General features: G+C 40.6%; 2 protein-coding genes across 3 annotated transcripts in view; both read right to left on the bottom strand.

Moving 5' to 3' along the window:
* Positions 1–253: 253 nt before the first annotated feature.
* Positions 254–14,035, bottom strand: part of LOC103513911 (X-ray repair cross-complementing protein 5-like) — a 14,490-nt gene continuing 708 nt past the window's right edge. Inside the window, exons 2-12 of the mRNA XM_008478766.3 lie at positions 8,144–8,233; positions 6,060–6,283; positions 4,163–4,285; positions 3,839–4,055; positions 3,038–3,212; positions 2,675–2,850; positions 2,190–2,363; positions 1,761–1,939; positions 1,012–1,184; positions 878–922; positions 254–795 (exon numbers count right to left, since the gene is read on the bottom strand). Coding sequence (XP_008476988.1) covers positions 773–795; positions 878–922; positions 1,012–1,184; positions 1,761–1,939; positions 2,190–2,363; positions 2,675–2,850; positions 3,038–3,212; positions 3,839–4,055; positions 4,163–4,285; positions 6,060–6,283; positions 8,144–8,233 — 1,599 coding nt within the window. The 3' untranslated portion in view covers positions 254–772. The remainder of the gene's footprint in view (positions 796–877; positions 923–1,011; positions 1,185–1,760; positions 1,940–2,189; positions 2,364–2,674; positions 2,851–3,037; positions 3,213–3,838; positions 4,056–4,162; positions 4,286–6,059; positions 6,284–8,143; positions 8,234–14,035) is intronic.
* LOC113469368 overlaps positions 12,887–14,035 on the bottom strand; it is an 18,009-nt gene continuing 16,860 nt past the window's right edge. For both annotated transcript variants that reach the window (XM_026827010.1, XM_026827009.1), the window contains exon 3: positions 12,887–13,194. In XM_026827010.1, the coding sequence (XP_026682811.1) occupies positions 12,985–13,194 (210 nt within the window). In that variant the 3' untranslated portion in view covers positions 12,887–12,984. The remainder of the gene's footprint in view (positions 13,195–14,035) is intronic.

Here is a 14,035-nt window from a genome sequence, read left to right as displayed (position 1 = left end):
GATATAGTTATGTAAGATAAAATTTAGCTCGAAAATTCGTTTAAAAAATCAATCCAGCTACTCATTCCTTATTCATTAATGTAGGTATTCGGAATGCTTCGTTCTGCCCGGTCTCATAAGAATGTGTACGTTTGTTTTTTTTTTTTCATCTTACGGTTTCATCTTTGTGCTTCATCTTGAATTCCTCGTTGTGTGGGCACCCTAATTGAACCTAAATAGGATAAGAAAAACATTGGAAAAAGAAAATGAAAAGTCAGACTATTTTTTTATGTGTTTTATTTAAAGAGGAGCTTAACAATTAGAGTACTATTCCTCTAGCTAGTTACATTCTATCTATTTTAACAATGAATTGCCTAATAATATAAAAACCTAATAATAGGTACAACAAAAATATAGATGCCTATGTACCTAAATCAATTTAAACCCCTTTTCTTTATTCAGACAGATAGTTCTGTTATTGTATCTAACGCCGCTGCCCGGCAGTCCAATTAAAGCTTAAAATAATCTCAAGACAATCACCAGTTAAAAAAAAAAACTGGCTCCGAGTACAGAGGGTCACCAAATTTCTAGTACATATTACATCATCGTATCTTCCTTTACAAATCTTCAAAAAATAACCGGTTTTATTTGTAGTACACTATATGAGTTTATGAGTAACAAAGGGTGCCTTCTGATTGGTTCAAAGTTTAAAGGTTTTTGAAGCGGCCGCCTTTAGATTTTTTTATTTCTTATTTTTAGATCAGATAGACCGTAGATTTCTAGCATTATAAAATTATATATCCTCATCTTTGACATCTGCGCTGGTATTTCTTATTTTTAGATCAGATAGACCGTAGATTTCTAGCATTATAAAATTATATATCCTCATCTTTGACATCTGCGCTGGTAGGGCGTATTTCCCCCAGAGCCTGTTTGAGTTCCCCTGCCACATGGTGTACTATGGGACGAGGTTCATACAATTGTCTAATATAAGATGGTAATTCACGCTTGGCCAGATCCGCGTGAGGGGACCTGCCACATGGTGTACTATGGGACGAGGTTCATACAATTGTCTAATATGAGATGGTAATTCACGCTTGGCCAGATCCGCGTGAGGGGAGAGACATTTCTCAACTTGCAAATGGCACTGAATCTGAATGGACGGATTGCGAGATACCTCTGGTAGATAAGGGATGTCTTCAGCACTGGAAATTTATAATGGACCACTATAGTGATGACACAAGATGACAAGACTGACTCTTACACGTACAGACGTGGTTAATACTTAGTACAAAAATACACATATGACACTAACACGAATGTGACTCTTGGATAGGGAAAGGAACAAAAAAAAAAAGTTCAAGGCTGTTAAGAAAAATCCTTTCATCTTTCAACAGCTCAAGTCATTATTGTGACGCATTACAGATTATAGCACCTCTTACACGTACAGACGTGGTTAATACTTAGTACAAAAAACACATATGACACTAACACGAATGTGACTCTTGGATAGGGAAAGGAACAAAAAAAAGTTCAAGGCTGTTAAGAAAAATCCTTTCATCTTTCAACAGCTCAAGTCATTATTGTGACGCATTACAGATTATAGCACTTTGCCTTCTTTACTGGGCTTTTAATCCAACGTCCTCATGAGGCTGAGGTCAAACAGAAATAGAACAACACTTGTTTAGTTTTTATATGGAAATCATAGGAACTTAACCGAGGGTTTCCAGTACCGATCATAGCTTTGGAATACCCTGTATAATGATTAATGATGGACTTACTATTGTGCTTCCTTCACAAGATCCAGACGCTCAATATAGGTCTCCATGGCATCCTGAGTTTCTTGGCTAAACCCTTCATCATGAGTTTTATCAAAGTAATGGCTGAAATTCGCAACATCTGACGCGCTGCTGATGTCAGTCATTTGTTGAGCGAATGGTAAATCTGCCATGGCAAAATACTGAAAGACAATGGTACACAACTAATAAAACTTCGTTCAAATACATACAGTGAAATCGGAATTTTATCGTTACATAGGTACATAATTCAATAAAATGCAAGCTATTTGGTGTTAGCAGGGGGATTCACCCACTTCAGGACACGTTAGACATTACATCTTACATGAAAACTTTAAATTAATCAAGAGGAGAATTTTATAGTTATATATGTATTACTGCGATTTATATTTATTTAATAAAAGTGATCCTCACATATTTGTGTTTGGTAGCATCATCATCCTGATCTTCACTCTCCTCTGCTTCCTCCATCACAGGATACAAGACTTGTATATTGGGAGTACTATTCTTACTATACACATGACGTACTATAGCCACTAGACCCTCTGAATGTAACTGCTTGATGAGACTCAACAGTAGGGTATTATCCTATAGGAAAGAAATAAAAGTAACTCTTAATCTCAAGAGATTTTGTAAAAAAAAAAAAAAAAAATCACTTCTATTTACTGAGCGAGTTTTTTCCACTTTCAATTACCTACATGATGTGTGATGTCTTCTTAAAATAAAGATTGAAATAAGATACAGTTACTTAATCCAAATTTCATGAAAATTGATAGGTACACACATGCAATACATATAGCTCTTTTCTCGAGTTCAGTGGACTACTAGTGGCTGTATCTCTTTTCTTATAACAGGATTTCAGGAGACATCATGTATAAAAAATTAGGTTATGTAAGTACCTTGGACTTGGTTGAAGCTGTTATAATATACACAGTATCACCTTGCAAAAGATACAAGGGTACATTGGACTTGGTGGTAAAACATATCAGCTTGAGTCCTCTCTCCCCAGATTGATATTTCATTGCTGCCTTCTCAGCACTGGTCATTGGAATGATCGTATTGCCATAGTAATAACCTGAACACAATTGAAAAACATAGTAAATTACCCTACTGTCATCCGATATAGTTATGTAAGATAAAATTTAGCTCGAAAATTCGTTTAAAAAATCAATCCAGCTACTCATTCCTTATTCATTAATGTAGGTATTTCGTTTTACTGATGTAGGTACTTATGCAACAACTACTTGCATTGAGTACATTACCTCTGACTACTTCATGTTCCTCCAGAGGTGGTTGGGTAGGATCAGATTTCTGAGTGTATACCTTGCTAGCAACTACATACTGGGGTTTAGTTACACTAGCACTTGTGCTTGCCTCTTCCTTGACTTCACTCTCTTGTTTAATCTTGCTCCAAATGTTACCATACTCTTTACCAACCTGAAAATATAAAAGTCTGTGTTTAAACTCAAAATGTAAAGAAATGGAAATGAAACTCCTCGCTTCAAGTCCTAACCATGGAACAAACGGCTGGTTTAAAATCAACGACGCTAGCGCTAAACATGCGGATTAATATGAAAGTCTGTGTTTAAACTCAAAATGTAAACAAATGGAAATGAAACTCCTCGCTTCAAGTCCTAACCATGGAACAAACGGCTGGTTTAAAATCAACGACGCTAGCGCTAAACATGCGGAGAAAGTCTGTGTTTAAACTCAAAATGTAAACAAATGGAAATGAAACTCCTCGCTTTAAGTCCTAACCATGGAACAAACGGCTGGTTTAAAATCAACGACGCTAGCGCTAAACATGCGGAATTTCGAACAAGTATATTGTTAGAAACGCACTTTTTGCAAACTCCGTGGTTAGTGAGCTCAAACTCCGGAGAGTCCGGAGTTTCCTCTTGTCAGAAACCGGGCCACTCATCTAGTATGTAGAAGAGATATAGGTTCCATTTCAGAAGAGGAGGAAAAAATCCAACTCTTATTGCTTCCGAGTTTACGAAAGTAATTTGGATGGAAAATAATAATCAAAAAGATTGAATTAAACAAGCCTCTTGTCATCTTACCCACTTATATCCAGTGATGGGCACAGGCAAGTCTCCTATATAGAAGTCTACATTCCATGGCATTGAATTCTTTACTTCCCTGGGTGTAAACTTGGTCTCCTCAATGCTTTGATATACAGAACTCAACTCTACATTGGGCATGGTAGCTAGTTGACTCAGACATTGATAACTGGGAGGATACTGTGTTACCAACGAGTCATTTGATTCAGATAAACCACTGGAAAGCATTCAAAATCAATGTGTAAACAGGAGTTTATCTGTTTATTATATTCGTGATGTATCATTGAGAATTTTACCAAATGATAACTGAGATATTATACTTACATGCAAATGAGATCCACAGCATGCTGGCACAATGTTTTCTGAACACCAGGTAACAGAGATGCATCCACACTGGATTCAAAGTTTGAAATTAGGATGAAGCCAACCTTAGCATATGACTGTCCTCTGAAGAAAAAAAAATGACATTAGCCTACTAGTAGATGAAACATAATTTTCAAGATGGAAGAGAGAAGAATTCAGTTTCATGAGATTCGGATATATGACATTAGCCTACTAGTAGATGAAACATAATTTTCAAGATGGAAGAGAGAAGAATTCAGTTTCATGAGATTCGGATATAGACCATCCGGAGATGTCCTACACCTGAGCGCGAGCGCCCTTAAAGTAGAATCCATGGCTATCATCATGGCTCTTACTCTGCCTTGCGTGCTGTCGCACGATCTTTTTCTACCGCCATGGAATTCTGGTCGTCGCCATTCTTTCATTCAACCGCCAGTGCTTTGTCGACTCGGTTTACTGCCAAGCCGACGCCCATTCTGTTCTCGCCGTCTTTGCCTCTCGCCGTTTCTTTTCTTCCCGCCTTTCGTTCGCTAGCCCACAGGCCTATCCTCCTCGTGCCTTGCAAAGTTTTCCAGTGCCGGTCGAAACCGGGTGGCCAAGGCACATCGGGCATCTGATCGTAGCATGGCCGACGAAAGTTATCGCGTTCCTCATCAAATCGCCGACATGCCAGAATGCAATGTTCCGGGTAATTCGGGGCATTTTCCATTGCCATCGTGCAGTATCCTGTGCTTGTATTCCCGAAAGAATCCATGCCCAGTCAGGATCTCCGTTAGCCGACGCGTAAATTGGATTTTCAGGCCCAATCTACTCTCGACGGTGGGAAAGTACTTCCTCGTGTGGCGGCCACGGGGATCATCTCGCCATCTACTTTCCCACTCGACAAGTGTCGCCTCACGTAAGCTCCTTTTTACCACGTTGACGTTCGTTCCCTCGTCAATTCTGTACTCTCTTCCGAGATATGTACCCGTTTGAATCCAGCCTTTCTATGACAACGCGCTCTTGCGCCACCAAATCCAGTGGTGGCTCTGACGCAAGCAGTTGTGTCACCGGGTGACTGACCGAGAACTTGCATCCCGCAATTCCCATCCCACAGTGACGCTGCAAGGTCAAGAGTCTTCGCCTAACCTTCACTCGCGAGAGCGCGTCAACCCAAACTCCAATCCCATACAACACCTTGGGCAGGGTTGCGCCTTCGTACCTATATCAATCGCATACTTTGAGGTTGATCGCCCCAGTTGAGCTCGACGTGCCTCCTTAGCGCCCAAAAGCCCTTGCGAGCTGATTGGCACGTTTTTTCTACATGCGTTTTGAACGTGAGCTTTTCGTCCCACCAGACACCGAGGTATTTTGTGCACCGCGTCCTATGGATTCTGCCGCCGCTAAATCTAACGGTCGGGTCGCAACTCAAGCTATTGCCGAACAGCACGTAGCAGCACTTGTCGATGCTCAACTGAATCCGATTCCTCGTAAGCCAAACCTGAACTGTATCCATCGCTTTATTCGCTCTTTCCTCGACTTGAGTGCGTGACCTACCCGTTACCAGTATGGCCACGTCATCGGCGTACGCCTGGATCTCACAACCATCCGGATACGCTTGGTTTAGGAGTTCATCCATGACGTAGTTCCAGCAGTCTGGACCGAGAATCGAGCCTTAATACGGCCCTGAGCTCAACCACATAGCACCCACAACAGCAGCCATTTGGGGCTCTGCAGTTCTACAATTACTTTTGAAATATAATAATGATAGGTACCTAATTATTAATATACTAAAAATATCTGCCTGTCATTTGTCATATATCATACACAATAATTACACATACTCGGAATATTGTTCTAGTAAATCACATGCTACTGCATACACAATAATTACACATACTCGGAATATTGTTCTAGTAAATCACATGCTACTGCCAGACCCTGTAGCCAGTCTCCTGATGTTTGTTTGTTCTGTTCTAGATTGTGAATAGCTTTCAAGATAGACCATGCTGCTAGGCCTGGGGCAGATGCTACACAGATGTGCTCATAATTAGATGGATTCTCAGATTCTTCACTGCCTATAACAAGGAGACCAATCTCATCCAAACTTTTCTCTTTGAATAACTGAAAGCATAAAATGAACATTTTATGTTTTCTTCTTATTTATCAAAATATTTTTCTTATTTATCAAGTACATCAACTTGAAAATTGTAAAATAGTACTAATTACTTAATAGTAAAAATATTTTTTATTAGTGCGCCGGGCCAAGTTCCGGCCTGAGCACGCCTATGTGTATATTACACGAAACATTTCAACATATTTTTACCCCTATCATAACTCCATTAATTTTCAATGTAATGTCACGAAATTTGGACCATATGTTAACCTATACTTCCTTATTATGCCTGCGAAATTCCGAAGTTCTAGCTTTACCGGAAGCCGTAGAAAAAACGGTTTGAAAATCGCTTATTTTACGACTGACTCACTGACTGATTCACTCATCAAAATTATGAGGCACTTTCCGATGTCCTAGAAACTTGAAATTTGGCAGGATGGTAGGTCTTGATGAGTAAGTAAAGGGAAAAATATAAAAATCAGCAAAAGTTGCACTGGGAGTCGCCCACAGGCGGAATTAACCGCTTTTTGGCGGTTTTCACAAAACGGTTAGACATATCGGAAAAGTTATGACAGTAGACTCCCCCAAAACCATTTGGCAGGATGGTAGGTCTTGATGAGTAAGTAAAGGGAAAAATATAAAAATCAGCAAAAGTTGCACTGGGAGTCGCTCACAGGCGGAATTAACCGCTTTTTGGCGGTTTTCACAAAACGGTTAGACATATCGGAAAAGTTATGACAGTAGACTCCCCCAAAACCATACCTAAAACACCCCTATTAGTATTTTCATGAACATCGGAACAACGGTTAGCGGTATTTTCCTGTATTTTTATAGTTAACAGTATTTCGACCGCTTTTTTAATGACTAAACTAGGTACTAAAGGCTTAGTTAGGTATCAAAAAGATATTTCAACTCACGGAAAATTTTCAAAAGCTCGCAAATACAGTCGAACCTGTCTAAGTGGGAATCCAGGGGACCGACAATTTTTTCCCAATTATCCAGGTTTCCCAGTTAAAAAAGTGACTTACTTAGAGAGGTTGCCATGAAGCATGAAGGGGCCACGATTTTTCCCAGTTATCCAGGTTTCCCACTTAGACGAGTCCAACTTAGGTAGGTTCGACTCTGGCTAGGTAATAAGGAAATCTGTACCTACTGATGATGTGTAAATACACACTTGGAAAAAAAAGAGTGAGATCCCCCGCAAAAACACAATCGACCTGCTTAGAGAGGTTGCCATGAAGGGGCCACGATTTTTCCCAGTTATCCAGGTTTCCCACTTAGACGAGTCCAACTTGGGCAGGTTCGACTCTAGCTAGGTAATAAGGAAATCTGTACCTACTGATGATGTGTAAATACACACTTGGAAAAAAAAGAGTGAGATCCCCCGCAAAAACACAATTGTGGAAAAAAGGCCAAGTTCCTGTCCAAAAATCTCGGCCTTTAAAAGTGGTGAGATCATAAAATTAAGGCCAAGTCTGCATTCCCAATTTTTCGTGTCTGCTGAAAATGCTAGATCTCAATTCCTTCAACCTTAATACATAAATACGGTAACTATTATTAACATGAAAATAAAAGGAAAACATTGCGAAGTTGAAATTGAGAGAAGGTTGAAGTTTAAAGGCCGACATTTTTGGACAGGAACTTGGCCTTTTTTTCACAATTGTGTTTTTGTGGGGGATTAATACCTACACCACCAGCAGTGCAGCAGTTTCCAATAGATCACTCATACACTTACAAAAAGAAAAAAAGTTTCCCTCTACTGATTCGGACAAAAATGAAATAAATATAAATTAATGGACACTCTGTACTTAAATGTTCCCATACAATTTTCACTTCTTTAATACAAATGAGCACATGAACTTACTTACCTTTCCTTTATAGATGTTGAAAGCACATGTTTTGACCTTGTCAAAGTCTGTAATGTTTACACCAACATCCACTAGCAGAATGAGTAAATTCTGAAAAGCCAAAGCAAGAGAGAGAGAGCAATAATATGAAAAGTGAAAACTCCAATAGGTATAAGGTTTTCTAAAATATCAAGGGGCATAGTAAATTCTACAAAAAATGGCTTCTCCTTCTCACTCCAAACTTTTGTAACTCTGTCCACATGTGGTGAAACATTTATTTATTATTATTATTATTATTATTATTATTATTATTATTATTATTATTATTATTATTATTATTATTATTATTATGAAACAGCCTCGCTACAAGAAGATAGCGAGTGAAACAGCCTCACTACAAGAAGAATGAGTTGCAGCGAGTCCAGATTGAACTGAGGAAGGGTTTTGACGAGGCCAAGTCTAAGGTGAGTAGCGATTCGCTTCGATAGCGAGTGAAACAGCCTCGCTACAAGAAGATAGCGAGTGAAACAGCCTCACTACAAGAAGAATGAGTTGCAGCGAGTCCAGATTGAACTGAGGAAGGGTTTTGACGAGGCCAAGTCTAAGGTGAGTAGCGATTCGCTTCGATAGCGAGTGAAACAGCCTCGCTACAAGAAGATAGCGAGTGAAACAGCCTCACTACAAGAAGAATGAGTTGCAGCGAGTCCAGATTGAACTGAGGAAGGGTTTTGACGAGGCCAAGTCTAAGGTGAGTAGCGATTCGCTTCGATAGCGAGTGAAACAGCCTCGCTACAAGAAGATAGCGAGTGAAACAGCCTCACTACAAGAAGAATGAGTTGCAGCGAGTCCAGATTGAACTGAGGAAGGGTTTTGACGAGGCCAAGTCTAAGGTGAGTAGCGATTCGCTTCGATAGCGAGTGAAACAGCCTCGCTACAAGAAGATAGCGAGTGAAACAGCCTCACTACAAGAAGAATGAGTTGCAGCGAGTCCAGATTGAACTGAGGAAGGGTTTTGACGAGGCCAAGTCTAAGGTGAGTAGCGATTCGCTTCGATAGCGAGTGAAACAGCCTCGCTACAAGAAGATAGCGAGTGAAACAGCCTCACTACAAGAAGAATGAGTTGCAGCGAGTCCAGATTGAACTGAGGAAGGGTTTTGACGAGGCCAAGTCTAAGGTGAGTAGCGATTCGCTTCGATAGCGAGTGAAACAGCCTCGCTACAAGAAGATAGCGAGTGAAACAGCCTCACTACAAGAAGAATGAGTTGCAGCGAGTCCAGATTGAACTGAGGAAGGGTTTTGACGAGGCCAAGTCTAAGGTGAGTAGCGATTCGCTTCGATAGCGAGTGAAACAGCCTCGCTACAAGAAGATAGCGAGTGAAACAGCCTCACTACAAGAAGAATGAGTTGCAGCGAGTCCAGATTGAACTGAGGAAGGGTTTTGACGAGGCCAAGTCTAAGGTGAGTAGCGATTCGCTTCGATAGCGAGTGAAACAGCCTCGCTACAAGAAGATAGCGAGTGAAACAGCCTCACTACAAGAAGAATGAGTTGCAGCGAGTCCAGATTGAACTGAGGAAGGGTTTTGACGAGGCCAAGTCTAAGGTGAGTAGCGATTCGCTTCGATAGCGAGTGAAACAGCCTCGCTACAAGAAGATAGCGAGTGAAACAGCCTCACTACAAGAAGAATGAGTTGCAGCGAGTCCAGATTGAACTGAGGAAGGGTTTTGACGAGGCCAAGTCTAAGGTGAGTAGCGATTCGCTTCGATAGCGAGTGAAACAGCCTCGCTACAAGAAGATAGCGAGTGAAACAGCCTCACTACAAGAAGAATGAGTTGCAGCGAGTCCAGATTGAACTGAGGAAGGGTTTTGACGAGGCCAAGTCTAAGGTGAGTAGCGATTCGCTTCGATAGCGAGTGAAACAGCCTCGCTACAAGAAGATAGCGAGTGAAACAGCCTCACTACAAGAAGAATGAGTTGCAGCGAGTCCAGATTGAACTGAGGAAGGGTTTTGACGAGGCCAAGTCTAAGGTGAGTAGCGATTCGCTTCGATAGCGAGTGAAACAGCCTCGCTACAAGAAGATAGCGAGTGAAACAGCCTCACTACAAGAAGAATGAGTTGCAGCGAGTCCAGATTGAACTGAGGAAGGGTTTTGACGAGGCCAAGTCTAAGGTGAGTAGCGATACGCTTCGATAGCGAGTGAAACAGCCTCGCTACAAGAAGATAGCGAGTGAAACAGCCTCACTACAAGAAGAATGAGTTGCAGCGAGTCCAGATTGAACTGAGGAAGGGTTTTGACGAGGCCAAGTCTAAGGTAAGAGCCCAAAAGGGAGGGTAACGCTATTTTACGGTCAGTAGCTTCAGTAAAAAGTAATACTTATGCGATTAATCCATTTGTACTTTCCTTATCCTATAGGAAGGGGAAGGAAAGTAATGTAATCGGGTCAAAATTTCGATGGTCAGTTTTTAATGCTAAAACACGTTTTGAGGTTCCTAGAGCCTAAATCCAAAGTTTCAGCCATTGGTCCGTGTGTGTATCTGTGTGTCTGTCTGTAAACAAAATATCTCGAGAACGGTAAGAGCTAGCGACTTGAAATTTGGTATGTAGCTGTCAAATGTGACAAGGATGCGACACGAAACTTTTGGTTAAGATCGGTGCATTGGTTGGCGGCATTTTACCGCTTTTTGGCGGTTTTCGGTCTAGTTTAACAATATCTCGGGAACGGTATGAGCTAGAGACTTGAAATTTGGTATGTAGTTCACAAATGTGACAAGGATGCAACAGAAAAGTTTAGTTATGATAGGTGCTGCGCTTGGCGGTATTTTGACCGCTTTTGGACGGATTTCGACCGTTTTTTGTCGGTTTTCAGCTATACCGACTAAACGGTTAGAGATATGGCGTGTAGATGAAGTCCGCTTTTACAGTTCCACCTATTTCCCGTGTAGATGAAGTCCGCTTTTACAGTTCCTCCTATTTCCCATGTAGACGAAGTCCGCTTTTACAGTTCCACCTATTTCCCGTGTAGACGAAGTCCGCTTTTACAGTTCCACCTATTTCCCGTGTAGATGAAGTCCGCTTTTACAGTTCCTCCTATTTCCCATGTAGATGAAGTCCGCTTTTACAGTTCCTCCTATTTCCCATGTAGATGAAGTCCGCTTTTACAGTTCCACCTATTTCCCGTGTAGATGAAGTCCGCTTTTACAGTTCCTCCTATTTCCCATGTAGATGAAGTCCGCTTTTACAGTTCCACCTATTTCCCGTGTAGATGAGTTTTTGAAGCAAAAAGGTAAAATCAATTTCGGGAACAGAACAGATACCTAAGAGAGCTGAGAGGAGAGGAGAGAATCCCCCCTCCTTCTGCCCTGACCCGGCAGTTTCAAGTTTTGGCACTCAAGGCAGGGCCGTATTTAGGGGGGGGGGAGGCGAGCCCCCCCCTTGACTTTCCTTATCCTATAGGAAGGAAAGTAATGTAATCGGGTCAAATTTTCGATGGTCAGTTTTTAGTATCAAAACACGTTTTGAGGTCCCTAGAGCCTAAATCCAAAGTTTCAGCCATTGGTCCGTGTGTGTGTGTGTGTCTGTGTGTCTGTCTCTTAAACAAAATATCTCGAGAACGGTAAGAGCTAGAGACTTGAAATTTGGTATGTAGCTGTCAAATGTGCCAAGGATGCGACACGAAACTTTTGGTTAAGATCGGTGCAACAGTTGGCGGCATTATGAAATTTGGTATGTAGCTGTCAAATGTGCCAAGGATGCGACACGAAACTTTTGGTTAAGATCGGTGCAACAGTTGGCGGCATTATACAGCTTTTTGGCGGTTTTCGGTGTAATTTAACAATCGGGAACGGTATAAGCATATAAGCTAGACTTGAAATTTGGTATGTAGGTAGTTCACAAATGTCTCGGGAACGGTATGAGCTAGAGACTTGAAATTTGGTATGTAGTTCACAAGTGTGACAAGGATGCAACACAAAACGTTTGGTTGCGATGGTTGCTGCGCTTGGCGGTATTTTGACCGCTTTTGACAGATTTCGACCGTTTTTTGGCGGTTTTCAGCTATAGCGACAAAACGGTTAGAGATATTGTAAAAGTTAGGGTAAAAGAACACTCAAATAAGCATCATTCAATAGGATAAGGAAAGTCGTGTGATGTTCACACCAGATTTTTTCTCATTTACTGTACGTCAAGGTCCGAAAATTTGGGGTCCAGCCCCCCTCGAGCTTAATTTTCCACTTGTACTGTGGGCCAGACTCCGAAAATTTTGGAGCATCCAAGTTGATCTCAAAACAATGTTGTTATAGATGAGGTAGGTACCTACAAAAGATAGAGTACCAAAGTTAGGGTAAAAGAACACTCAAATAAGCATCATTCAATAGGATAAGGAAAGTCGTGTGATGTTCACACCAGATTTTTTCTCATTTACTGTACGTCAAGGTCCGAAAATTTGGGGTCCAGCCCCCCTCGAGCTTAATTTTCCACTTGTACTGTGGGCCAGACTCCGAATATTTTGGAGCATCCAAGTTGATCTCAAAACAATGTTGTTATAGATGAGGTAGGTACCTAAAAAGATAGAGTCATTTACTGTACGTCAAGGTCCGAAAATTTGGGGTCCAGCCCCCCTCGAGCTTAATTTTCCACTTGTACTGTGGGCCAGACTCCGAAAATTTTGGAGCATCCAAGTTGATCTCAAAACAATGTTGTTATAGATGAGGTAGGTACCTACAAAAGATAGAGTAGGTATGTTAGACGTACCAAGCAAAGAATCGGTTTCATAGATTTTTTTTATCATACTAATTTTGTCATTTATTTATTTTTACATAAGGGATTTTGACTAGACTTTACTAAATATCTCTCTGTAGGGATCACTAAGTACTCATATTTCTCATGTATGTTGTATATTGATTGCTATTACTGCTTTGGTCCAGAGGGTTCATTTTGACATCGGACTGTCCTTCATTAGTTGTGATGATATCCATCAGATTGTCGCGGGACTCTGTTTTACCCCTGGGTTCCATTGAGCTGCTTCCCCCTATCTCAGATTGTGAAGATAGCCAATGTCTACACAACCGATTGACCTGAAATCAGATTCTCTATATAAATATAAAAGGGAAATATGGACGGGTCATGTATGTCTGTCCGAATTGTTTAGAGAAAACTATGATAGATATCGAAAAAGTGTAAACGAAGACCCCCAGTAAAATTGTCGTATTTACTCAAAAAAAAAAAAAAAATATCAGACCTTTAAAATTCCCCACCCGTTCCCGAGATATATTGACGTTTTTAGTCCCTCCATAAGAAATACCCCGGGAACACACTTTGAGGCCAGCAAACTTTTCCTACGTTTAATATTTTCTCTCGCTTTCAGTTTTGAGTGCACTAGGCCGCTTACTTGATAAAATTAGATTTAAAATTAACAATCCGTCCTTAAGAGATAGAACTAGTGAAATTTTTGAGATTTCACACCATATAAACACACTAGAAATGAGACGTAATCTTGATCTTTTAATGATGCTCTATAAACTCTTAAACAACCAACTTTATTGTCCTCCATTAATAGATAAAATTAGATTTAAAATTAACAATCCGTCCTTAAGAGATAGAACTAGTGAAATTTTTGAGATTTCACACCAAAAATATATATACCAAATTGCACGAGGCCCCGATCATTAGAGCAATGAGCCTATGTAACATGCTCCACATGGACCTTACCAGCTTTTCCCTGTCAAGGGATTTATTTAGGATGGAATGTTTGGGGCTGCTTTCCTGAGAGCATCTCCTCTTGGGGGGCGGTCTTCATCTTGAAGACAAAAATTGAATTTAATCCCATGTAGGTAGGTAGTTTTAATTTTACTTTTTACTTCTTTTTTTTTAATTTTTTATTAGTACTTTTGGTTTTGTTTTTTGTTTTTTTAGTAG

Source organism: Diaphorina citri, unplaced genomic scaffold (assembly GCF_000475195.1).
Source record: "Diaphorina citri unplaced genomic scaffold, Diaci psyllid genome assembly version 1.1 scaffold1044, whole genome shotgun sequence".
NCBI classification, from domain to species: domain Eukaryota; kingdom Metazoa; phylum Arthropoda; class Insecta; order Hemiptera; family Psyllidae; genus Diaphorina; species Diaphorina citri.
Note: the sequence above shows the minus strand (reverse complement) of the source record. Positions and strands in the feature narration are given on the sequence as shown.